General features: G+C 39.6%; 2 protein-coding genes across 2 annotated transcripts; one reads left to right on the top strand and one right to left on the bottom strand.

The window, feature by feature from the left end:
• Nucleotides 1–1,001: 1,001 nt before the first annotated feature.
• On the bottom strand, nucleotides 1,002–6,585 carry LOC100548086 (uncharacterized). Its single transcript, XM_003205685.4, has 5 exons — nucleotides 5,944–6,585; nucleotides 5,211–5,366; nucleotides 3,134–3,262; nucleotides 2,879–3,016; nucleotides 1,002–2,650 (listed from the first exon to the last, which is right to left on the bottom strand). The coding sequence occupies exons 1-5, from the start codon at nucleotides 6,568–6,570 to the stop codon at nucleotides 2,561–2,563; spliced, it is 1,140 nt and encodes a 379-aa protein (XP_003205733.2). The 5' UTR covers nucleotides 6,571–6,585; the 3' UTR covers nucleotides 1,002–2,560.
• BBS12 (Bardet-Biedl syndrome 12) lies at nucleotides 6,465–25,172 on the top strand. The gene is made up of 2 exons (XM_031553085.2): nucleotides 6,465–6,606; nucleotides 8,760–25,172. The coding sequence occupies exon 2, from the start codon at nucleotides 8,776–8,778 to the stop codon at nucleotides 10,915–10,917; it is 2,142 nt and encodes a 713-aa protein (XP_031408945.2). The 5' UTR covers nucleotides 6,465–6,606; nucleotides 8,760–8,775; the 3' UTR covers nucleotides 10,918–25,172.
• The last annotated feature ends 1,333 nt before the right edge of the window (nucleotides 25,173–26,505 follow it).

Below are 26,505 nucleotides of genomic sequence, written 5' to 3'. Positions count from 1 at the left end.
TTTAATGCTAAAGAATTGAATCCAGGTCTCTGAGAAGCGCTCCAACTTCTTAAGTTAGTGTATTTTTGAGTATAGAGTGAAGAGTGGGAGGGGGTGCAAGTAATCTGTCTTCTCTAGTGAAACTGTTTTATTTAGGATAAGCCACTAGGGCAGAGTCTGGGAAAAACATCTGCAGAGTATTTTCACAATTCACTAAGCAGAATGTTACCAGCCCAGTAGAAGGATAATTGGGCAGCTCAGCTCTGGTTCCCCACAAAAACTTAACTCTGAGCTCAGCATTGGCTTCAGTCAGGCTCCTTTTCCACCACTAGCTACACAAATGTAAACAAGAAATTCTTTAAGGTGTGGAAGGACTCACAGTGACAATGATTCTATGAAAACAATTTGCACAGAACCACAGCACTGCTGTGGGCTGCTGCCAAAGTTGCTGATAGTCATCATACGTGGTGTCTGTGGCTGAAGACAAGGCAAGATATCTCTCACTGTAATGCAGACTAAAGCAGCATGAGACACTTGTTCTGTTACGTTAACATTTGCAAGTTCTGTGCTAATTCAGGCACGGTCCAACATTCCAGACTTAAGAAATTAATGTGCAAGCCAGAAATGAAATTTCCTCATCAGTAAGTATGACTGTGTATCTTTTTCCTACTTCAGAAGTCAAGTAGCAGGATTAGAACAGGAAGACAGATGTGACATGCATCATAGGTAAACAGCAGTCATCATTCTCTTCCTGTGACAGTATTAAAAGTACAGTCACTCTAATCAGCTCTGGGATTCCCCATCATCAACTAGAACTTGAAATTTCCCTTTCTGATTATAAGTGGTTAGTACTAGAAACTTTTAATCAGCACAGCAGAAGAGGGAAAGACTACTGCAACTAGGAATTTCTCTCTCTAAAAGAAAAGATAAAGCAAAAGCATACTTGGTGAACTGCTTAACACTTCAAAATTATTTTTGAAAATGTAGTTTTGTCAGTGTAAGTTATTAAACACACCACGTCATTAACTTGCAAAACAGTTTTATTTCACACTATACAACGTTAATACACATTTTAAAAACAGTACTCTAGCTTACATCTACTGCCACTGAACGTCTAAATAGTGGACTTCGCAGATCTCTGAGGTTGTTATGGCTGTGAGCAGGTTTAAGCCTACTGTATAGGTTAGAGAGAGTCTATTCAGAGAACAGTTCAGAGTATGAAACTCAGAGGACTACATGCCAGCTCCACATTTGCTTGCTAAGGAGAAGTGTCAATAAACACTTCCCCTTTCCATTGCTGAAAGTAATTCTCCCCATGGTGGGCCCTTACAGCTCATCAGAGCTGAGGCAACTGTAATAAGGAGCCAAACAGAGACGTGGATTAGGGTATACAGTTTCCCCTGGGCTGAATGTTGTATCATGACGCAAGGATAAATCCACCTTGCCTAAGCAAATAATCAGATTTCAGGCTGTGCATTGCTGCTGTGTCACAATAGGATGGAAGTGTGCCTCTCCAGTAAATTCTGGATTGATAATATTATGTACAAGAAATATTAAAAAACTGAAAATACTTGATAAGAATAAAAAAGGGTGTGATACCTGAAATGAATTTGGATTGCATGGATCTGAATATATCCACAGGTGTCCAAAGTGAGCTATTTTTTCACTTCAGATGCAATTCCTCTCTGCTACTTGACACTAAATAGCTAGAGAGAACTTCCTCTACTGTGCCCTAGAACTGTGCTTTCCTTAAGTACTTAAAATCATGGCAGAATAACAATTCCACAAAGTCTCTGGAGTAACAGCAATGGCACAAGATGTTAACTGGTCATACTATAAACTTTGAAAATCCAAGCAGATAAGACTCAAGTAAGCCAGTTTTCAGGTATCAGATCATGGAATAGTTAAAGAAAAGATTGTTTACTGATGGTATGCTGCTTGGAATGAAAAACCAAAAGCTAGTTACATATGTTTGTTTCCCACTGGGTCCAAAATGAACTTGCTAGGAGAATACAGTGTTTAATACAGAAATAAATATAAATACGCAATTGATTTCTGAGACTTTCATGAGAATAAGGACACAAAAATGAACCTAAAAGCCTTAAAAGGAATAAAAATATTGTACTCGTACTTTGGTTCTTTAAGGTGTTATGAGATGATCTCTTTATTATGTAGCCTTGGGAAGGTGAGACTTGGCTTCTCCAAGAAACAGCAGTAATCTTTGCAAGCCAAGTGAAATGTTTTCAGGTTATTTTAATTATCTACTTAAGACACAGCACTCTTTATCCAAAATGGCAATTAGTGAAATCTTCATTTGAGAGCCTGAGGGGAAAGGGACCCTGCCTTGCCAGCTCACTCATCCTTCCTTTTCATTTCTGCAGTATTTTTTTATTTCTGCAGTATCTCACTTGAACAGTTTGTTGGGTACCAGACTCCCTCCCAGCAACTAACTTTGGTGAAAGAGAAGAATGAGATGAAAATCTGTCCTTTCGTTACATAGCATAATAATATGCAGGAGACATAAACCCATTTTTAAGTCTTTTCCCTGTTGTCTTTTGGAACAGCTGTAAGGCAACAAATCTTAATATAAGCTAGTTTTCTTCATGATTCTCAAAAATTCTTGCTCACTCACTTCTCCATCTCCATCTCGATCAGCTTCATCAATCATTTCCTACAAAACACAGAGTATATCTGATCAGGCACTGGGCTTGATTCTAAATATAAGACCTTCTATTCATTAAAAGACAACAAATCAGAAGTAAGAAATAAGAAAACAGAACCATGTATTTTATTATTCTGCACATTTCTAATCTCTCAGCTCTTCCTGTATTGCATGAATTTCCCACCCTGTCCTTTGGAACTCCAGGGATTGGTAAAGCTCTGGCAAATTAGAATTTACCTGAAGCTCTTCATCGGTTAAATTTTCTCCCAGCTCCTTGGCAACCCTTTTCAAGTTTTTGAATGAAATCTTTCCTGTCCCATCGTCATCGAATAATCTGAAAGCTTTCAAAATTTCTTCCTTTGAATCCTTTTCACTCTAGAAGAAAAGTAAAATATTTATTACTTACAAAACACCTGCTGCTGTGATATATCCTTTTATAGTATTCTTTATGCAGTCCCAAAATGATATAGATGTATTTTTAAGAACTCCTACCATTTTTTGTGTCATCATAGCCAAAAAATCTTCAAAGTCAATGGTGCCACTTCCTTCTTTGTCAATATCTGCTATCATTTTCTTAATTTCTTCTTTCTTTGGCTCAAAGCCTAAGGCACGCATCGCAACCTGTGCCAAAAAGCAATTGTGTTAGGAGGCCACCAGAATTCTAAAGGCAGCAGCTACACGAATTTCCTCTTTAAAACTGTAACAACAAGTCATTTCAAGGAAGACATCCTGATAGCTCTTGCCTGTGTGTTTTATCTTTCATATTAGTAATAGAGTAGATTTGATGTTTGTAAGACTCATGTATTTTCTCTTTGGGTCCATGTGAAACATAGATGTATTCCTGAACCTGAGAAACTTTTCATGTCTAATCCACGTTTCTGATCTACACATTACTTTTCAGCATGGTTCCTGAAAGGACTGGATTCTCAAAACAAGACTTGGGGAAAGGGGAGGAGGGCAACCAGGGTATAATCTCAATTCATCAGAAGTAGAGGGCAGAATGCCTTTTAATTTTGATGTCTTCCGAATTACATGTTATTAACTTACACAGTCAAGTGAACAGATAAAAGAAATCCAGGAGGATGGCTCTTGGCACTTTTGGTTACGTGTCTGGGAGTGGGGGCAACTGACAACACTCCATAAATCTTTTCCTCAGCAAATCATCACACAATTACTGCTGGACTAAGGAAAAGAAAAGCAAACTTTTGAGTCTTACAGAGCACAAGCAAAGTACTACTATAAAAGTGGGTGTTGCTGTTTAGAGGGTTGTACAAATGTTGTTGCTTAATGTTGTTTAAACCAAACTGGTATTCTACCAGCCTAGAACATTTACTTCACTACTGAAAAAAAAAAAAAAAAGAAGACTAGTAATTTGCTGGTCCTGGTGTGACAAATGATTACAGCATATTTCATGTAGAAACTGAAGTTTCAAGAACGTACAACTTGAGGAGGATTTGTTCAGTTAACACTGATTCCTTCTGCATGATTTGGTGGAAACAGTGGCAGAAATTTTCATGGTAAACATCTTTCTATTGGAAAGTGTTAAGTCACTAAAAACTTCACACTTATCTAAAGTGTGTTTTCTGACTAATGCCTTGTGATGGGATAACTCAAAATATTCTACTTTGTCTTTCAGAAGGGGCCACTTTCTATTGTAAAGTATCCATATTTTGGAATTAATTTTCAAAAAGTAAAACATAGCATGAGGTGATTGGTGCTACACCAGTGGTTAGTGCCACACCAGTTCAGTCCATTTTAAGAACTATATTTTCACATGTATAAACTGTGTTCAGATAACACAGTCGCCTTAATCAAGTACAAGTACAGCCAGATAAATCCTGAAATAAGCCACAGTTTAGACAACCCTGTACTTTTAGGTAATGTGTGCAGAAACTGAGGTTATATGCTTCTATGTGAGGAATCAAGGTCAAGAAGATAAAATGTTCAGGCTTGGGGAAAAAAAAAGTAAGGCACTGGTAGGGAAAACATAACAGAAAGTAAATTTCCCCTTGTACCACTGTGTACATGCACACAGACATTGCCTGAATTGCCAACTAAAGTGCAACTCACATCTCTGTTTTATTCTTTTTTAAATAAAAGAGCAGATAATCTGTGGATTATATGTATGAAAAAATGGTAGTATCTTTCCTGAGTAAGTGCAAGATCTGTGTGTTTACGACCAGGATGAAGAAAACATTTTGTGTTCTGGTATTCATCCTAAAACAAAAGAATTCCAGTTCCCAGAAACAGTGGCCTTAGCCAGTCATGAAAACAGAAATGCATACAGTTAGTTCAAGAACTGTTTAGTTCCTCTCATGCTCAGACATTCAAAACTACCTGACCAACTATGCATGCATTAGAGAAGTCTGGCAGCTCTCTATTACGCACAGGTTTTTCAGGTTATCCATGTAGTACACCCCAAGTTCAGTCATGGCAGTAAGTCATTACTGCTATTCATAAACCTAAGCCATTTTAAAACAGAGCAAGTTAGGCCTGGGCAAACAAAAAAAGCAGCTGCAATCCTGTGACCCGTCATACTTCCATCCAAGAAAAAAAAAACTTTGAAAACCTTGAGTTCTTTTATATCAATGCTTCCAGATCCATCAGTATCAAATAAATCAAAAGCTTCTCTGATCTCCTGCTTTTGCTCTTCTGTAAGTTCAGGTTTCAAGCCACTTTTCTTTCGCTGGGCTGTACTGAAGCCAGGTTTTCTATAGTTGGATGCCTTCAGAAAGAGGAAAGATGACAAACAGCTCACTCAGAAAAAAAGTCAAAACACAATTAAATTAGAAATAATGGTAAAGGTGTAGCATAGTGAGAAACATTCTTTGCTGCACCTGGTCGACTGCAACTGGGCATCTATGTGCGTTTTCTTAGATTATTTCAGAAAGAAACCGAAGTGAAGACTTTGTTCTGAGGGAAGAAATATCCGGGCTTCCCGTGTTCAGCTCTAAGCAGAAAGACTGCCAGTTAAAGGGAATGCTAGAGAAAGCAGGCAGACAGCCTCAAAATGAACTGGTTATATGGGTCGTGACTGGAAGCGGGAGACAAATTTAGGCAGTCCTCAAATTCGGTACTGAAATGGGATGTCTGAGAGCATCGGCTCCGTTGGGGCAAAGGCGTTCGCAGGTCTGAGCGGCTGGATGCTGCGGGCCCGCCACGCTCCCCAGGTGGGGACCCTGCGGCCCGGGAGGCAGCGCGGTGAGGGCCTGGCCATCCCCCGCACCCTGCAGGCTCCTTGAGACGGAGCGGCGCGGGCCGCGCACAGCCAGCCTGGCGTAGGGGAAGGGGAAAGCGCTCACCATCTGCTTGCGGCCGCACCGCACCGGGATCACACGGGACGCCGAGACGAGCTCCCCACCGCCACACGCCGCGACGGCGAGCCGACCAATCGGCGAGCCGGACGTGCCGGAGGCCCGCCCGCCTGCTTCGTCGGGACCAATGGAGGCTTGGCGGGCTCGTGACGTCACGAGAGCGCCGCGCTTGCGGCGCAACGGCGGCGGGGTCGCTGTCATGGCAACGGAGCGGTTGTGAGCGCGCGGCTCGGCCCGCCTAGCCGCCGTTGGGCCGCCGCGGGGATCCCGAGGGGCGGGCGGCGGGGGGAGAAGGAGGCCGTGGCGAAGCGCTGAGGAACCGGCGCCTTTTTCCGGCGGGCAGGCCGCTAGCACGCGTGCGAAGCTAAGCAGCGTGTGTGGGGCCCGGCTCTCGCACCCGTCCGGTTCTGTACTAGCGAGCCCTAAACGCGCCGTGTGCGAACGTGACGGGCGGCCCGAGCCGAGCCGCGTGTCGGCCCTTTGCTTTCGGCCGGGTGCTGCGGGACGCGGCGTGCAGGTAGAGGAGGCCCCGTGTGCGGCTGCGGCTGTCCTCAGCGCTGGTCTCGTTCGTTGAGTGGCTCTGCAGGATCCCTCGTCTCCTCTGCTGAGCCCCATTTCAGCTTTTCCACCTCGGGCTGGATGGAGAAAGAGGTAAGAGGCAGGCGGGGGAGAAGTTAAACGGGGGTCTGCTTTACGTTGATTCCTGAAGCGTGTTCATTCATAGTTCCATCTTCTTGCCAAAATAACAGGTACAAACAAAAAGGTGGAAAAGTATCACGATTACACGTGCCAGAGGTTGTGCAAGCATCAAAATATGAGCATACTTTCTTATAAGTGCATGTCCTGCTTTCTTCTATTGTTGCAGCCAAGTCCTTGAGTCTGTTCAGTTCAGGTTTACTTATCTGCAGGAGAGCAGGCTGGTGTCCAGAACAAAGCTACTTAGTGTGAGTGTAAGCTGAAAATGAAAGGCACATTTTTCAACTAAAACTTCAGAGTGAATTTTAGCTAAGTAACTCCTTTTGGCTGCCTTGAGATTTGGTGAAAGTGCATTGCTTTGATGGCTGCATTAGCTGCACAGTCCATCTTGTAACCTGCTGCGGTTCTCATGGACTCACAGAACTGTAGGGGTTGGGAGGGACCTCTAGAGATCAACAAGTCCAATCTCCTTGCTAAAGCACACTTCCTACAGCCAGTTGGATTGGAAAGTGTCCATTTGGATCTGAAGGAGCCTGGGCAACCTCTCCGGGCAGCCTGTTCCAGTGCTCCATTACTCTGACAGTAACAAACTTTGTTACGCTGTTAGTATGGAACTTCCTGTGTTCCAGTTTCTGCCTGTTTCATTTCGAATGTTTCATGTTTCATATCGGATTCCATGACCTAATGATTGTTATTTAATTTGGTCATTGTTTCAAAACAGTCTAGTTGTGATATTAAATTAAGGTTTCATTTAAGGGCAAACTTAAAAAAAAGGCTTAAAAAATATTTTTGCTGGAAGTACTGATGTGGTTGCATAGCATGCCTAGTCTGTTGTCACAAGAGACTGCCAAGAAAAATTTCCAGAGAAAAGCTTTATGGGATTTGGATGGATATTTTCAGTAGTGTACTCCCAGTGCAATTTTAAAGCCAGAAGCAGGGATTGCAGGTAACTACAGAACAATGTAATTTCTTGGTTAATATTTGTTTTGATACTTCAAAAGTATCTAGCGATTGAAGCTCTATTGGCAGTTTAGAGTGGAGTAGAACATGAGGGCTGTTGCCATATAAAGGTTATTTCTGATGGCCAATGCTACTTTTTAAATTCCCACTTTGTTTTCATTTGAGCTAGTATTTGGATGAACTTTCACTGAGTGTAGTAGCAAAAAAGGTTTTGATTTTGGAATAATTCTGGAAAGAGACCTCCAGGGAGATGAAGTATTATTTGAATCTAGACAGAAAAGGTGTATGAGTTATGACTTCTTAATTCTTGGTGTATATACTTTTTTCATTTAAAAAAAAAAAAAAAAAAAAGAGCTTTAGCTTAATCCATGTGGTCTCCCACAGGAGTGCAGTGTGGAAAGGATTTTAAGGGAGAGAAAATTTATTTTTGGCATGTTATAACTGAATAGTCAATTAAAACTTGAAAGACTTAAGTGGAGTATCAATGTATGTTAAATGGAATGAATAGAATTTGGAATAAAATAAGTTTTATGTTTTTCCATATTTGAAAGTTAAATTCAATGGCATAACTGATAGTACCAAGATGGATCTGTACCAGGCCAATGGTTTTGTGTGTAATTGTCTATTCAGCCCTACTTTTGTTCTAATTCCAGATAGCAGATCACAACAGAACTGAAAATTCTGTTAGATCTGTACTGCTTCATGTTTAAGAAACCACTGGAATCAACAGCATTTTACTACCTGTCACAAAAAAAATAAAAAAATAAAAAAAAATCATGCTATTTTAGCAGTGCATCCTTTCAGCAAGTCTGTGAGTTGCTGTCTCAAAATAAATGCACAAGATAAAGGATTTGTAGAATGCCTCACTGGAGAGCTCTGTTCAGTGTTAAAAAGAACCCAGGCAGGTGGTGGAGCTGCCTTCCTAGTAGTGTTCAAGAGGTGTCTGGATGAGGAGCTGCGAGATATGGTTTAGTAGCTTGTGATAGCATTGGTAATGGGAGGGCGGTTGGACTAGATGATCTTGTAGGTCCTTTCCAACCTTGTGATTCTATGGTTCTATTGTATGAAACTGTTAATTTAGTATTTTTTGTGATGTGTTCTCTGGAGTACTATGAGGATGGGACAGTAAGTTTGTGTTCTGTTCCCAGATGCTGCGCACTGGCCATGGCTTTCAGGGCTGTGAATTCAAGAAGACATATTGGACTCCAGCAGCTCTCATCCTTGGCGTGGGCTGGACGAACATTACTGGGACCAGTGAAATCCTGTAAATTTGTCGTGGATGAAAGCACCAATGAAAGCATGTTGATTTGTTCTGCTGTTAGACTGATGGAAAGTTTGGATTTAACTAGTGCTGCTGGACAGCTTCTTAATGAAACCATTCAGGCCCAAAACAAAGAATTTAAAACTGGGATGAGTACCCTGTTGTTCCTTGTTGGTGCGTGGAGTAATGCTGTACTGGAATGCCTTCAGCAGAATGTTCCTGTTTCAGCAATAGTATCTGTGATGTCTGAGGGGTTGGACTCTTGCTGTGAGAAAGTCCAGTGTCTTCAAATATCAGTACACGATGTAAACAAAGAGCTGTGTTCTAGCAGTGTTAGGCCAAGAACTTCTGAAAGTAACATTTCCCAAATTCCATGTGACAGTTCTCTAAATCATCAGATTTTTCTGTATTTTCAGAAAGGTATTTCTGCATCAGAAGAACTTGTTCCAAGAAATTCTTGTTTTCCTCAGGAAGCTGATTGTAAGTTTTATAAGGGCCTGGTTTGGCCTTTGGCCAGCTTTGGTTCAGTAGCTTCCCTTGTCAGGTCAGTGGATGACAAAAGTACATCTGTGATTTCTGGAAGTGGTGTCTCTGCATCCATCTGTAAACAAAAAATATTAACTCACAGCAGATACTTCAGCACTGTAGCAAAAAGCCCTGTTTCAAGTCACCTACGTGATTCTCAGGTATACCTCTCAGAACAGTCAGCATATACTTGTGAATGTTATGGTTTAGGACACCTGGCAATGGCTCTAAGCCATGGGAATCAGCCTAGCGTGAAACTGCTTCGAAGCATTGTTGCATATCAACATGAAAGAGCAGAATGTAGCGGCTCTTCCCAGTTCAGTATCGCAGAAATTGCAACATGCTGTTTACCAGGTCTGCCTGAAAGTTACTCTTGTGTTTGCCCAGGTTTTATCACTTTAGTGTCACCAGAACAAGCCACAGTTACCAAATACTTTCAGGACAGATCCCTTTGGATTCTGCTAATGGATGGTGACTTAACCGAACAGTATCGTCATTTAGGTTTCACTAAACCACGGAATGTAAAGACCGTATTGGAGTATCCTAGCCTACAGGAAGGTGGATCAAGAGACTCGTGGCTAAGCAATGCGTTAGATATTCTAGTACGCTTGGAAGTAAACTTGGTTTTGGTCAAAGGAACTGTGTGTGAAAACTTAATGGAAAGATGCATCGCAAACAATATATTGGTAATTAGTTGTGTGACTCAGAATGTGTTGAGTGCCTTTGGGGAGGTGACCGGTGCCCAGCCTGTGACGTACCTCGCTCAGCTGAATGCTGCTTGCCTGGGGAGTGGGGTCTGGGTAGAGCTGTGGAAGGGCTGTGACGAGCGTGCAATGGAACTCGGTCAGCTTGTGCCAGTCAGGATAAAAGGGCAAAGAATTCCCCTGCTGACGGCCGTGCTCACCACCACTGTAGCTTCAAAGATGCAGCTCATTGAAGACCAGTTTTGGACTTTTGTGTATCGACTCCATCATGCTTTAAAGGATGGGAAGGTTTTTCTTGGCGGTGGTGCAGTTGAGTTCTTATGTCTTAGTCACAGTCAGATGCTTGCAGAGCAGTCTTCAAAGCTAACAGATAAAAATGCTGTGAAGGAGTTTCATAGTCCTCAGCTGGCAGCATCTGCATCAGAGTATAGAGCAGTTGTGCTTCAAGCACTAGCCACTGGCTGGAACCAGTATCTTTCCATGGTTATATGTAACACTGCAAAAGCAGCATCAGAGTTTGAAGCACATACCTTAATTGATCATCACCTCCAAAAAGCAGCTGACTGTGGCTCTCCCTCAGCATATGTACTGAAAGAGTTCAGAAGAGGTGATATGTTCAGAGGTGGTTCTATTCCTTTCACTGACAGTGAAGAGGGTGTAAAGGTTTATGATAATGTTACAGCCAAGATGGAGGCGTGGCGGAGAGCTCTAGACTTGGTGCTGCTAGTGCTTCAAACGGATGCTGAAATCATCATAGGTCCCAGAAGGAGCCAGCTATTAAACTCACACTCATCAAGTGAATTTATGTTTTTGTAGGACTTGTAAGCTTGCTTTTTTCTTTTTTTTTAATGAGTCCGGGAGTCAACGGGTGGAAGAAGTCCAGGTACAATCTATGTTTCTTCAAAAAGCAAACATTTAGATGTGGTTAGGACTTAAGAGTATAATAGCAGGAATCTCCATGTGAAACAGTAACAAGATAGGCTCATTTCCCATTTCTAGAAACGAGTTAAATAAAACAAAAAATCACTTACGGGCTAATCTCTAACCCCAGCCATGTGTTCCTAACTGATGATATTGTCTATATGGGTAGGCTAATCCAGTCCAGCTGACTTTTCTAGCTTTATTTAGCAGAGCAGATGTGCAGTTCTTTTTTTCATTATAAAGAGGAGCACTGTGAAGTCAAGTTGGAGAAATGTTTGGAAGTTTATACAAGGAATCTAACATGTACTGTCTGTATGAGGTATTTGCACTCGTATACAGTAAAGTACTTAATATCTTCTAAAGAGGGGGCTTTCTTACGTATTGTTGACTTACCTGTCTGCGTTAGACCTAAGAGATAATTAAGATCATAGTTCATAATTGTAATTCATAATTTCTGTGCATTCCAAGTTAAGCTCGCAATAACTTACAACTGTTACGTCTTAAACTAAGAGATTGTATTGGTTGATTCTGGTTTTGCATAATTGTATGGGCAATATGTTTTCTATTTTGAAATATACCCCTTTGAAATTTCTCAGGTTTCTGTATAATTCAGACTGAACCCTCCCTTTTTGTGTTACAGAGTAGATATAGCTCCACACAGTTTTGTTTCAATAGCAAGTTGGATTTTTAGATTATTTCCTTTAGGTTCTTTCAGATAGCCTTGTGGAGAAGAAAAGTGCAATTATATCAGCTGTTTCCTAAAGACTGACAATGAATCTTACCTGAATAGTTGGGGCACAGCCATGCTACTGTGTCTCAGCACTTAAAACTGAAAACAGAACAATTCAGAAGTGGCACTTCGTTGCAAGAAAGAGGTTTGTAATATATGTTTGTAAGAGGATATTTTTTTCTGAAATTAGCATTTTACATAGTGATGTGTTGGGTGAAAACAGAATGTAAAGAGAATGGGAATGGTCGTTTGCAGAGAATTAGGAATTCACTTCAAGAGTTGATTCTCATTAAAATGCTGATGGCTAGCAGTACTTGGCTTAAGCACTTACCCATTCTGAGTTCTGGTGAAAGACAGTCCGGTGGTGGTGAAATCTAAGAATTGGGATGGGCTGAAGAATATGTTTTCTGGGTCCTGATTCCTCTGGGCTTACTTTCATTGTCGTATGTCTTCACCACAGAAGACGCTTTAGAGAGGAGCCATCAGTTGTGTCGAATCCCTGTGGTCTTTGGCACTGCCCCAGTACTTCTGATTCCTGATGGAGTTACTCCTTCTGCCTGGGAAGGCCTCTCCCCTCTACCTGTGTATTTCATGGTGCCAAATTCCAGAGAGTTTGAGTTTATGGAAAGGAAAGACAGTTCCTAAAATGTTTCTCCCATGGTGCCAACCATCAACCTGCAGCGGCCTTCTATGCTGTACGTTTTTTAGCAAATTCTCTATGCAGCTCCTTCATAGAGGTGTTTGTTACAGTGGTTTATGCTAAGTGAAAGACTGTTTTGTTTAGTATATAGGGCAAGGAAAGACACAGATAATGAAGTTCATCATTAAATGTTGTAGGTGCCTATAGATGCATTTGTGAATGAAAGTTATGTTGTATGTTATGTTGGTGTGTCTTCAAATGTTGCATTGAGAGCTCTCGTTGCTGAATTTAACATTTATGTTTTCTAATTGAATGTAAATGGAAGGCCTTTAGGAAGGCTAAGGTAGCATATGAATTGCAGTTACTTTTTGTAAATATCATGAAATAACTTTTCTGTTTGTGAATAACTTTTCTGTTTGTGGAAAGCTATGCTCACGGTATTTGGCCACCACCCATCTGAAAGTATGTGTTATTTTGCTTTTCTTACAAACTCCAGAAATGAGTGGGTTTTGGTAAAATCTCATCAGTAATATACAGTCTGAAAGAAAAGTTCTTAGCACCATACAGATCTATTTTAAAGTTGTGATCATACTTCAATTATATTTTAATTATTAGTCAATCAGCCGTTGTAAGTGCTAGGTCACGCATCTCAAGACATCAGAGAAACCAGTTTGAAAACCAGCACAAGAAAGACGTGGAACTCTTGGAACGGGTCCAGAGGAGGGCCACTAAGATGATCAGAGGGCTCCTATGAAGAAAGGTTGTGGGAACTGGGCTTGTTTAGCTTGGAAGAGAGAAGGCTCTGCGGAGACCTCATTGTGGCCTTCCAGTACTTGAAGGGATCATATAAACAGGAGGGGGAACGGCTGTTTATGAGGGTGGATAGTGATAGGACAAGGGGGAATGGTTTTAAACTGGGACAGGAGAGATTTAGGTTAGATATTAGGAGGAAGTTTTTCCACACAGAGGATGGTGAAGCACTGGAACAAGCTGCCCAAGGAGGTTATGGATGCCCCATCCCTGGATGCATTCAAGGCCAGGCTGGATGTGGCTCTGGGCAGCCTGGTCTGGTGGTGGCAGCCCTGCACATAGCCGGGGAGTTGAAAGTAGATGATTATTGTGGTCCTTAACCCAGGCAATTCTATGGTTCTATGAGAGATCAAAAGGTTGAAGGAGCTAGAGGATATAAGGGGAAAAAAGAAAGGGAAACCTAACATATAAATAGAGACAAACTCTGCTTCTTTGCAGATGTTTGCAGCTCGTGTTTGGCTTTACTGTTCTTCCTGAGCCTCCTGTACTTAGTGTTGCATAATCCCTGTTTCCAAGAAAAGATCCAGTTGCACTTCACTTGAATAATAGAGTTAAGTGGATAATGGAAAAATTTCATACATGAATTGTGCTGAAGTGGTCCAAGTGTCTATTTATAAGGCTGTAAGGCACTGTGAGCTGACGCACCAAGTGTTGAGAAAATCCAACGTCATTTTTCCAATCAGGCTATTTAAAAGTACTTAATGGTGTATTTAAATTCTGCAAAGCAGAGGTTTTCGAAAAAGCTCTCAGACATAATATTTTGATTAGTTAACACTTGCTTTTCTCCAGGTCAACAAAATGGGAAGTTTTAAAAATTTGCTGGATACTGTATAGTGGATTACTTAAAATTGTCTCTTTGATTTGCATAGAAAATAAAGGTGCACTGTCTTCAAGGCATCCTCCTTCTGCAGTGTAAAATCTGATCGATGTATGGATTCCTCAGCACCTCATCTCTAAAACCTTGCTGCTACAACATGGATTTGGTCCTATGCATGTGTCTGGCATGACTTGACCTAGTGCAGGGAATTATGCCAGCAACTGCTGCTGGCAGTTTCAGCTTTTCCCTTGGCAGATGTTCCTCGGCCATACACAAAGGTTGTTTGTATAGAATATGATGTGATGTAAGGGCTAAGCTTTTACATTTGACATGCCGGGGATACAGAAAGACAGAAGAGATTTTAGAGCAGGGATTGTCTCAAGAAGTAGGCAGACCGTGACTCCGCTGGAGCCCTGTCCCGGTTGGATGCATGGTTCTGCCACTGTGCTACTTTGAACGGAGGGAGTCCAGCAGCCCTCTTCAGCTCAGTTCCATACAAGTATATTTAGAGCAGTTTGTATGACACAAATTTAGAATGTAAAAAATCTCAGACTTAATTCTGCCACTTTCTGCCAGGGTTGCTGCGTTAACTAACTAGTTATTGCAAAGATGCAGGAGCAGAGCATTTTCTTTCCAGGCAGTGTGTTAATCCAGTGTGATTGTGTCTGACTCCAAATGGGCTTTCTCTTTGCAGATTACATTGCTCCAAGAACCAATGTCTGCAGCAGTGATTTCTGTGCAGTAGAAGAGAAAGAAAAGCTCAGGCATGGACAAATTAGAGACTGGTTTTGATCCTAAATGGTGGAGGAATGAAAGAACACTATTCTATTTTTGCTTTCTGTCTGTTTATTCCATTAGTAATACCCATTTCTTTAGAATTTGGAAACACCCACAGTGATGGTAGTACTGTGATTCTGTTTGTTGCGTTATGTTCCTGAAAGCCTTGTTATTTCTGCTGCTGTTTCCGTTTTGAAAGAAGCTATTAGCATCTGTGGTTGTATGTGCAAGCTTTGCAAATGCTGGGCTGTGTATTGCACAGTGCCCAGTAGAGCTGGAACTGTGTTATGCGCATTACAGTAAGCCTTGAGAACGTAGGACTGGGAACCTCTGGCAAATACTTGCAGATAGCTCAGGGACAAGGTAGCAGTGTGTCATCAGAGAAAACAATGCCTGAGGCACAGCTGCACTTCTGCAAGTGCTCCCTCCCCAGGCACGCAGTGTGCATTTCAAGACTTAGCAGAGGAACATCAGTGAAATTAATAGTCACGTGTCTACAGTGATGAGTACCTTGGTGGACTCTTGAGAAGCTAATTTTTCTTAGAAGGGAGTTTCTAGTTTTTTGCTGTTCAAAGTAAAGTATAAACACCAGTCAGTGTAAACACCAGTCACAGTGAAGTTCCCTGCAGACTGACTAACTGGTGTGTGATCTTCATGAGCTGTGCGTTGACCACATTGCTCACCATCTCCTTACCTTAACGCCTTTGAGCTCAAGGCACCGAACTCCCAGAGGACGTGATGAGGAACATCCTGAGCAGTGGAGAGGACGTTATGTAATAGCTTGGTGGCTTGGCATGGCCATGTAGAAATGTGAGTAGTGAAGTTGCCAGTGCATAGATTTAAAGGCTGAAGTCCTGCAGAACAGAGGCAGCAGTCCTCCGAGTAGTTGCTGAAGTGGGGAGCACATGTGCAGACCTCAGGGCAGATGTAGGTGTGGTAGTTTGTAGGTGGAGGAAGTGACAGTGTCCTTGCCACACACAGCTCAGGGAGGCACAGTGGCAGTTCAGGAAAGAGGTGCTTCCCAGCATGAAGGGAAAAAGTAGCTCCCTAATTTCTCCCTCTACTAAGGGAGGCCCTTGGGGAGTGGCTTTGTATTGCGTTTAATCGAACCCCATGTTTACCAGCACGGTCACTGGAAACCACAAGTTTCTACGTCACTCAACAAGTGGGTCTTGGAATAGATGTCATGCAACTGTAGCCACGATGAGCCAGCTCACTCCACTAGAGGCACAAGAAAACTGCTGTTAGGTTTCCACTGGGACCGCGATCCCTTTTATAATGGGAAGGTACCTGGAATATTTTCAATAGAGGTATGTGTATGTAGCTAGAACAGAGTGAGAGCTGAGGTTACTCTGCTTTATGGAGACATTGCATCAGTGTGTTTAGGGCTACTGCACTCACAGCTGTGCTTTTTGGGAGGATGATTCTTTTAAATGCTTAGTTAAAAGGAAATCGGATCGCTAGCTTTCTGATGTCTGTATAATAAGCATGTCATCCTTCAGAGTGGAAAATATATACAAGTTTTTGATAAATATACACCTGAATTTTAAAATGTCTGCTATAAGATTATATGGTGGTTCTATTCTGTTTATTAAATCTAATATACTGTAAAAAGAGAGCTTCCAAGTAGGGTCGGGTAAGAAACATTGCTACAGCATAGATTTCCAAGTCTCTAGAATTACTTTAAAACTGTTTCAGGAACACAACAAGGACAGGAGACATGTTTGGGAGGAATTCTAGTATGCTTTTCAGCGGGTTGGAAGGGAAAGGCTGGCCCATGATTGTACACAGATGGTGAAAGAGCACGTGGGAAGGAGGGGAAGCAAGAAGGGAAAGCCTGTGTTTGGTTTCCCTGCCTCACAGAGATTCAAAACATGAGTAAAAATCTGTTTGGATGGAAAGGAATTCTTTTCTTTGAGACTCAGTCCAAACAATAGGATTATTTTTTCATTATTGCAAGATTACAAAAGATACCATGCAGTTTTTTTATTTAGTAGTAGTGACCAATTTCAGTTCAAATCAACCCCAAAAGGTTGGGGTTTAGTGTTATTAGCAGCTTTTGTCTGCTGTGTTGTGAGACCAAATATTTAATCACTGTTGTGGGTTTGGAGAGATGACTAAAAATAACATGTAACAGTTGCTTGAACTGATTTATTTCCAAGGTGTAATCTGAGTCACTGCTTACACTGCTTAAACTTCAAAACAAAACATCTATTTGTTAGTACTGGAGAGCCAAAAGAACTCCAGAAGAGTTGAAGAAAATATATGTTTCTATGATACGTGTGTTCTATAGCAGAACATGCTAACCTGTAGTCACACAATCCTGAACCAGGACAGCTAATCTATTTACCTCCTGTTTACATCAAAGAAAACATCTGTCTCATTTTTCAGACTATCTGTTATCAGTAAATCCTAGTTTTGTTGAAAAAGTCTTTTACAAAAACAAGTAAAGAACCCCAACCTGCCAACAACAACAAAAAAAAAAACAAGAAAGAAAACCCACAAAAACCCAAAGAGTAAATGGAAAAGAATTGTCTTGTTTTGGGTATTAATTCCTGTATTTCATTTTCTGCTCACTGCATTTGCAGTTCCGTCAGTGGACCATAGCTCAGATATGTGTAAACCATGCAAGTATTATTTTACTGAAAAACTCTGTATCTGTATAATGTCACTGATTTCTGATAGTAATGGAAATTAGACTCATCCTCTTGCAGCAATATAAATATGTTAAGTAGAGTGATTTAGTTAACTGGAAGACTACTTCTCATGTATCACTGCAGTTTCTCAAGTATATCTTGTTCAGGGTAATGGCTAGTCAGTGTTCAGTACTCCCTTTCTTGCTGCTCTTTATCTCTTAGTTCATGTAAGTTCTGTTTAAATAGCCATCCCAAGAATATTATTCACTCTGCTCAAGAATATTTATTTTCTGGAGCCATTTAACTGTGATGGTAAGTTGATGGCTGCCAGAAGCCAGGAAACTCAGATTCCAATGACAGTAAGAGAATTTTACTGGATACCAAATTTATCTTTGTTTATCTGAAATACTAGGCAATTAATTAAAAAAAAAAAAAAAAATTGATCCTGGTTAGGCAATTATTCTAGCCTGTATTGTTAAAGTATTTGACATTTCGGAGCTGTGCTATAAATAAACTCCACAGAATTGCCAAGTATCAGATCACTGATTAGTATACATGAAATTTCTGTGGCTAATACAGGAATCCTTCTTAAATTTCAACTCCAGTGATGGATTCCAGGGACTGTTTTCAAACAGAACTTTAAAAGGACCTTCTGCTTTCCAGTTGATTCTCATAACCTTTCCTAAGACAGTGAAACTACATAAGAAGAGAGGAGCTTCAAGGCCAGGAATCGTGCTCCAATTAACTTACTGTAAGCCATCTTTTTGGTGTATGGGGACAATAAGTAAGGAAGGATTTCATTGTATTCCCCTTCAGCTACAATTAATTCACTTATAATCTAAGTAGAAATTAATGTATGTTATTTACATATATACATTCTTTCTTGACTGGAAGAGAGGCAAGTCATGGCAAAAATAAGCAACTGCGTGTAACGTTCTATTCTTTCAAGTGTTCATGCCCATCTATCTCAGTTAACAAGATAAAACAGGACTTGTTATTAATTGAATTTTCCTTTGAAAGGCCAGCTAATCTGTTTTCTTTCTGTTTTATTTGTTGCTATGAGCCTCTACCACCAATTCACTTCTTGGATGAGAGTTAACAGATGCTTTTGCTGATGTGCTTGTGTGACAAGATGTTCTTGTGCTGCTGTTATTCTCAGGAGGCTGAAGGAGAAAGGGGAATCATGCTTTGGTTGTAAAGTAATAGAGGAACTAATCCCTCTTTCATCAAAAATATCAGTGAAGTTTCTGTTGCTTAGGGAAGTAAAACGCTCAGTCCCTAAGAAGCATAATTTAAAACCACGATTGGTCTTTTCCCATTCCTGTGAATGCTGGAAGAGGGTAACTTTCTGATCATTATTGGAAGGAAGTGTAAAATCAGGGGCTGCATGAACTCCTTCTGTGAACCTCTAGTAAGCTCTAATACTGATAGAAATTGAGTATGTAATGATGACCTGGAGGGGAAAAAAAAGCTTCAGAGATGCAGTAGGTCAAACCATTCTTTCCACTGAAGAATTCGATGCGGACTAAGAGCCCAGCTTCCTTAGTGGTAAAAGCATGTCTCCTGCAGGGTCACTTAGATCAGCTTTGGAGGCAGTTGTATTCAGCTCTGTCAATCTGTTTCTTATCTCTAAGGCTGCAAACTTCTGTAGAGAAGAAACTTTGTTCTTTTCATATACTGCCTAACAGAATGAGGCCCTGGATAATGAATAGAAGTCAGAATTGTTGTAGTAATTAATGAAGTTTAGATGCCATTTAAGATTCGTCTTTTTCACCTTGAAAGGCATTTTCTTGATTATTTTTCAAACCTGATAAAATTGATGGAATTTGTCTAAAAGCCTTCTGCATTGCTTGGCCATGCAGAATTCACACAGATTTGGTTTCTGTAAGGTTTATATCTAAGACAGAATAATTGTTGGAGGGTAGTAGTAAGCCTTGACAAGGAACACAGTAGCTCTTTTTTGGGATATAGGGTAAAGATTACCTATAATCTGTGATTATTGAGTGCCTAGAAGAGCTACCAGTAGTCATATGACATACAGTGCAAACTCGGCTGAGCAGAATGGTTCCTGCACATACAAATTGGCATACTGGCAGGGTGGAATGAATGTCGTCTTTTTAAATCATATGGAAATGAACTGAGACTGCAGTGTTTGTGGGTTATTTGGTTCTTCTAGGGCTTTTTTTTTTTTTTTTTTTCTTTTTGAGTTTCACTGATTCTTTCTAATATCTCCTTAAAAAAAATTCCCTATGATCTGTGATCGCTTACTTTACATAAGATCTCTTTATTTATGGCTTTAATACTGATCTTCAGAGTTGGATCTCTGTTTGTTAGTTGTGGTCTGACAAAAACATAGAAAGCTGCCCTTTGCATGTTTCTGTACCACTGATGTGATGCAGCATTGGATCAGACATTTCAGACAGCAGTGCTTTTAGTATTGCAAGGAGAAAATTAACTGGCTTTAACTGAGTCTTTTGCTTCAAGTTTGAGGAAGATCCTTACCCCCTTCTGTCTGATTTTGTTCTTTCTTTCCTGTATTTTTATTATATTTATTTATTTTTTTTTCCCTGAGTGAAAACATAAATTACTTTTTTAGAATTATGCTTTCATCTGTGTCTGGCTCTGTTTTTCTGTTTGCTCAAGTCCCCAGAATTAGCAGGAGTAATGTTCTAGTTTGCAGTGCAGTAGGAAAGAATAACTTGCCTTTTTAAAATGTAATAAACAGCGTAAGACCTGGAACAAGTACAAAACCTTCAGACAAGGTGAAAGCCCCCAGAAGAATACCTCTATTCAAAATGTCTGTGGATGTCTGCAAATACTGCCAGGAGCTAAGTCTTGTCCTTTTCCTTTCCAAACATGTGTATTAGGCTTTTCTTTAAAAATACATACTGTATCCTTGAACTCTCCCATGCTTCCAGTTAAAGAAGGTAGTATTTTCTTTAGACTAGTTGATTCATACATAAAATAAAATCCGTGAGACATTATTTTGGTTTTGGTTATTTCCCTCTTGTGATACTGGATGGAAAACAGTCTTTTTGGAATACTTAAACTTTGGAAAATAGCAAATGTTTCTGGCTGTTGAAGGTTTTTACTGTGAGCTTTAAAAATAACGTTTTTCTTAATTATACTTCCTACCGTATTTTGCTTCCCTTGTTTACAAACTCATGGCTTTCAGCAAGGATCCCGAATAGATGGAAACCTACCTGTTTTACTTAATACTTTTATTTTAAAAACAAAAGAAAACAAGAAGCAAATTTCTTAAGGAGAAAATAGACTTGAAGTTACCTAGCTTGACATCTTAGGAATTTCACTGGGTTTAAGTCTGGTTCTAACTGAGGTGGTCCAGCTTTGTTTAAAATTTCACATATCCTTTAACACTTGTATGTACTGTACAGCAAATTGTCTCCTAATACTGTCAGTGTTGTGATCAGTTTCTCCTGTGTGTGATTTTTTTTTTTATCCCCAGGAGCCAAGCTATCAACATAGTGGGAAAGCTCGATTCCCCAGAGCAGCCTTTAAGGCCAGGATCTGACCCAGTAAGAGACTTCACTCAACAAAGTATTCTGTTCTGTGCCATTAGTAATTCGATAAATAGCCTGATAATCTCTTGCTGTATGTCCATCTCAGAACTGTGGGACCCACTGGAAAACAGGAGCACCCTCCCACAAGCATGTAACCATTATAAATCTATTTCCCTTAAGCATTGATCTGTTGATTCCTTTTCTTAAAGCATAGTAGATCTTCTAAGGTAACTTTAGCTTATTTCTTTTCTTTCACTGCCCTTTGTGTCTTCGTTGTGATTTCTGTTGTTTTTATTGTTTTTTAATGGCAACAGTTAGAGTATTACCTTTTCTTGTCTATGCAAAAAGACATCTGCTTTACAGACAGATCAGAATGGCTTTATTTTGTGTGGGAAGCTTTGTCACCAATTTACTTCTCCATAATCCCCATTGGGTAAATGACTGTAGTTAAAACCTCTATATCACGCAGTCTGTTCTGTACTCATCTCTAAATGGATGTGGGATGACTTGCATAATCTGCATCGCAAATGATAGTAATTTCGTCCTTAAATCATAGAATGGCTTCGGTTGGAGGGGACCTTAAAGGTCATCTAGTTCCAATTCCCTGCCATGGGCAGGGCTACCGCCCACTAGACCAGGCTGCCCAGAGCCCCATCCAACCTGGCCTTTTTTTCGGGGTCAGTGAGAGAGTCAGAGACTGAGTGCTGTCTAATGTGTCATCTGTTCCACCTGGGTGACACCCATATGTTTGAACGTCACAAGTAGAGGCTAATTTTGTTAGCTGTGCTGTTGCCAGCAGCTTAAGAAGGATTCTTTGTGGCTCCAAGACACTTATTTACTTTTTTTATTTGGCTTGGAATTCTGGAGTTTCTTGTCACGGTCTATTGAGAACAATAGCAAAAGTCCTGCTGAAATTTAACTTATTGGGAAGGAATCACAAGTGCTATTGGATTTATTCTTGGATTGCCTTACGGTGTCACCATCTTTATTAGATAATAATTTATTAGATAATAATCTCATGTTCCTTAATGTCAAGACAGTCAAACAAAGCGTATTTTCTACAGCAGAGAGATTGTCTCTATGGGAGTAGTTTTCTGTATTCAAAATCTAGGCAAGAGAAAATTCTTCCCAGGCCTCCAAAATGTGCACGGAAAGAAGGGATTCACATAAAGATGATGGCCTTGTGATCTCATTTAGCCTCTTAAATCTTTCTGGACATGCCAACTCCAGAAATCCATCTAAGTAATTTTCTTTAAATCCGTTCTATATTCTGCTTATAACGAAGTCCCATGAGAATGGCTGCAAGAGATCAGAAAATGAACTCCACTGATTCATATTTGAGATCGGCAGGAAAATGAAGGACTTCAGACCAAATCCCAGAACATGCTCAAATGTGAGATATTTAGGATGGAGATCTCAGTATTTGCTTCTGTGAAGAATTTGGGCTACCTTCAGTTTTTAATCAGTCTTGTGGAAGAAAGTTCACCAAAAATTGAGTTAATGTGTGTCTGTATTATGTGAAGAAATGTACAAGTCAGGCTGTAGAATATCATGTTTGTTTTTTTTTTAAATGTTGGTTGGATGTTTGTTTTGGTTTTGTTCTCTTTCAATGTGTTTGTTTTTTTTTTCCTTACATTGGCAATAATTTTTTTTTTTTTTTTAATTACGCTAAAGATTGACTACTGGTGGTACTTGGGACATCTGTGGGAACCATGGGGTTATTTTTTTTTTGTTTGTTTGTTTGTTTTCTTTCAAGCCACTGGATTGTCTGTGGGAATGTCAGTATAGCATATAGAGAACTGCCTTGAGTCTGGGCAATCTCAGAAAGAACTACTCTGGGGAAGGATGTTTGCTAGTTCTTCCTATTCAGGAAGAAGATCACTGTTCCTGTTTTTCTAGTTTTCCAGCAGTCTGTATCTGTTGTTAACTAGCAAGCCCTCCTCCCATTCCTTGAAGTGGGTCTCTAAAATTCAGCCAGTAAGTCTACCTATTGCCTTATGGGTACCTTTGAGGCAGAAAATATCCACTGCACTATAGCAGACTAACATTAAATGGCTATTTCTTATGAAAAGTTTTGTAGACTTCAATTACAGCACCTGATATTTGTTATGTCTTGTCTAATTCTGAAGACCTTACAAATTGCTAATATTTAAAACCTTATTTAGTGAATTTTATTAATCTGAATCATCTCAGTTCCACAAAAAATTGTGGAGGTAAGTAACCCCTCAAAGCCTAAAACTTATTTTTTCATTTTTAAATCTTACAATTAATATTTAAAGGGAGGGGGAAAAAAGTGCAAATACAGACCATCTGTGAAACATGGAAAAATTAAAAGCTGCAACAATTAGGTTCTCTGGGCAGTGGGCCATAACACAACTAAGCATTCAGCCAGCATGATATAATTATAAATTAAACATCTCTAAATAAAACAAATTCTGAGTTGAAAGCAAAATAGAAATCCACCAGACCTCCACTTATTTATTTGTGGCAGAGGAACACATTAACTTCAATTTTGGAAAATAACAGCCATTCCCCTATGTACTCAAAGGTCTGTGGTGTCTGCATGTTCATGGAAGATGCATTTCCTCAGGTGCATTCCTTTGATGCCTTATTGGCTCCATATTTCAGTCAAAGGAGACTTCTGCAGAATTCAGGGAAATTTACTGCAGCTCTGGAGTTCTCAGTCTTTTTAGAGAGACTGCACAATGGTACATCATTATATTCTACAATTATGACATATAGAAATGTGCCTTCTGTTCTGGAAAATGTATACACTGTTCTTCATAACAATTTTTACGATCATTTACTGCTGTATTTCCAGGAGGAGCAAGAGTAACAGCTTTGAAACTTTAGTTACTGAAAAAGAAAAGCCATGAAAAGATCTCAAATCTTGTAAATAAATGAAATGGATGCTGCCATTATGTTTAAGATTATTGCAGAACATTTTCTTTAATGGAAACCCTATATGTATTTTGTTTTCTACACACACCTTTAACTTTTTGAGGGAAATGTTACCCATTGTTTTTCAGGTTAGATCCATATGTTAAGTAAATCCTTCTTCATCAAAGCCATAGATATTCATTATAATTGCAGATGACTATATAATACTATCCAGAATAAACTTTCTTCCTGTAGGTCAGATCTTTTATGAACATCCAGACATTACAGAATTATTGGAACTTTCGAAAGGATTTTTTAAATATCTTGTCCACTGTATATATAATCTTAATCATATAGTAAATTACTAAGAACTTTTGAGTAAGGAAAACTGAATTAAGAGCCTCAAATAGGAGTGTAAACCAATGGCTTTTAAAGGAAGACTAATCAACTGAATTTTCTATGGATGTTCTAAATCACTAAGGGTGTATGTGGCAAACAATTTCTGTAGAAGCAAATGTAATTTGAGTTTTTGTGCTTGCTGCATATGACATCAACATAGAAGTAACATAAAACATAGAAGTGTTTTATTTTGAAACTTCAATCTGAATATTTTCTTATTTTGATACCATAAAAATATGATTTGAGAGTTCTGATATCTGATGTGTATTATAAGCTTTGGATCACAACATATTTTGTTTCCAGTTACCAGCCAGTTAACTGACATTTCTTCTGTTTTCTTCCACTTTTCTTATTTAAACAAAGCAGCAGCATTCATAACAGCTTGCTGCTGCTCATTTTTCTGGAAAGAGCAGGGGAATGGAGCTCTGAACTAAATGTTTAAATATATATATAATGCATACTTATATATGTGTATATAATAGAAGGGCATCGTATTGTAGTGACAAAGGTTCTATTTCTTGACTGAACAGATAAGGTTCTTAGTCCTGTTTCAAGGTGATGCAAGTGTACTGCCAACATATTTCTTTACTAAAAGGCTCTCTGGGAAAGAAATTGGTATTATTTATGTCCAGCCTGTTCATCTCCACACTTTCAGCTTTTCCTTTATTTCCTAGGTACGTGAAAGCAGTAAGTCGTAGTACTGCTATCATTCAGTCTGTACTTTCTGGCTCCTTGCCATCTGTAAAATGATTCTCTAGACAAACTGGGTTCTGGAGTTGATTCTTCTGTGCGTCTCATGGAATAATGTCAACAGCAGCAGCACAGAGCGTTTGTGCTTAGTCAACTTAAAATGACAGCTGCTGTTAATAACAATTAAAGCACGTTAACACTAATTGCATTGCTGATTCTAATGAAATAAAGGCCTCCTTATTCACTGGTAGCGAAGTAACCCTTTTGTAATGTATAGACTATCAAGCAGCCAACAGTAGCCATGACTGGGGAGGGACTGTGAGTTCAACTGACTTCCCCTACTTTCAATTCCCCAGAGACACTTTACTGAGATTTTTCACCCTGAAGTGGATACAAAATGCTGAGTAAAAGGACATTACATAAATTGGCTGGTGCTTGCAGTGAACTAACTAATTGTTGTTGCCTTTTGTTTTGTGGATTGATGAGTTGTGTCTCATCTAAAAAAAAAAATGATGTCTGTCTGTCTGAGGGAGGAAATTGGGTGTACCTAAAGGCTTTTGCTTGTTTATGCTTTCCGTGGGCTGTAGCCATAGTCCATGGAATAAAAAATGTCTTCTTTCTCTAACCCTTGGGAACTAATAATTAGCAAGGTAACAATGCACCAAAGGGAGATAGAAGGAAAGTTATTATGGCTGCATCTTTACTCTAATCCGTAGCTTGTTACTACTCCCATGCAAAAGGCAGCTGTATCTGCAGAAGGGCCAGCAACAGATAACAGTGTCTAAAAAGAATGGCTATTCTTTTTCTCTTCTCATTAATTAGGTCTCTTAAAAATAAACAAACAAATAAATAAATAATTGAGGTTATCACTGGGTTTGAATCATTGACTTTCTATGGGCAGTGGACACACAGTGATTTGTGCTGAACAGATAGATATGAAAACTACAAAATGTGTTCTAATGAGTGAAAAGCATGCCTTGTGCATATCAGTATGAACAGAATTTATTTGCTGTGTAACTCTCCTCTGACTTGTGCTTATTCTTTATGCTGCTTTATTTTATTGCACGTTCTTAAACAGTCAAGTTAACTACAGTGGAGCAGGGATTCCAGCTAAATTGCAACCAGTACTATTGCTTTTCATATACTTAAGCCAATAGATCAAATTCAGACATAAGGTAAGCAAATGCAGTTTCTTTGTTTATACTCATTTGAATTCTGACCAATTCCATACGGTTAGCTAAGTTAATTGCATACAGTTTGTTCCAGTGTTTTCATTTCAATGCATGATTTACCTTTCTTGCATGTAACCACACTGGAAAAGAGCCTTGTGTCTGAGTGGTAATATAATTGTTTTTCTAATCATCTCACATGGTACTAATCCAAACATCATAATATATGTTAAATATATATATATATTTTAATAAATCTTACATAAAGTTGGCCTAAAAAGACTGAAGTACAAATAGTTAGAGACTATTTGTGCTGATCTATTTTGGTGGATGAATATAAGAACAAAGGTAACCTGCTTTATTAATTTTAACGATCAAAACTACTAATTTGTGGCACCATAATATAGTTTTTGT

This window comes from Meleagris gallopavo, chromosome 4 (genome assembly GCF_905368555.1).
Source record: "Meleagris gallopavo chromosome 4, MGAL_WU_HG_1.1, whole genome shotgun sequence".
Taxonomy (NCBI): Eukaryota; Metazoa; Chordata; class Aves; order Galliformes; family Phasianidae; genus Meleagris; species Meleagris gallopavo.
The sequence above is the reverse complement of the archived record's forward strand: the minus strand, read 5'-3'. Positions and strand labels throughout refer to the sequence as shown.

Excerpts from the sequence above, each read along its gene's own strand:
- LOC100548086 (XM_003205685.4), bottom strand. The coding sequence starts at position 6,570 with ATGGGGCTCAGCAGAGGAGACGAGGGATCCTGCAGAGCCACTCAACGA. Across the intron at positions 3,017-3,133 it reads CTATGATGACACAAAAAATG|AGTGAAAAGGATTCAAAGGA; the intron begins GTAGGAGTTCTT and ends CTTTTCTTCTAG. Across the intron at positions 2,651-2,878 it reads TAACCGATGAAGAGCTTCAG|GAAATGATTGATGAAGCTGA; the intron begins GTAAATTCTAAT and ends TGTGTTTTGTAG.
- BBS12 (XM_031553085.2), top strand. The coding sequence starts at position 8,776 with ATGGCTTTCAGGGCTGTGAATTCAAGAAGACATATTGGACTCCAGCAG.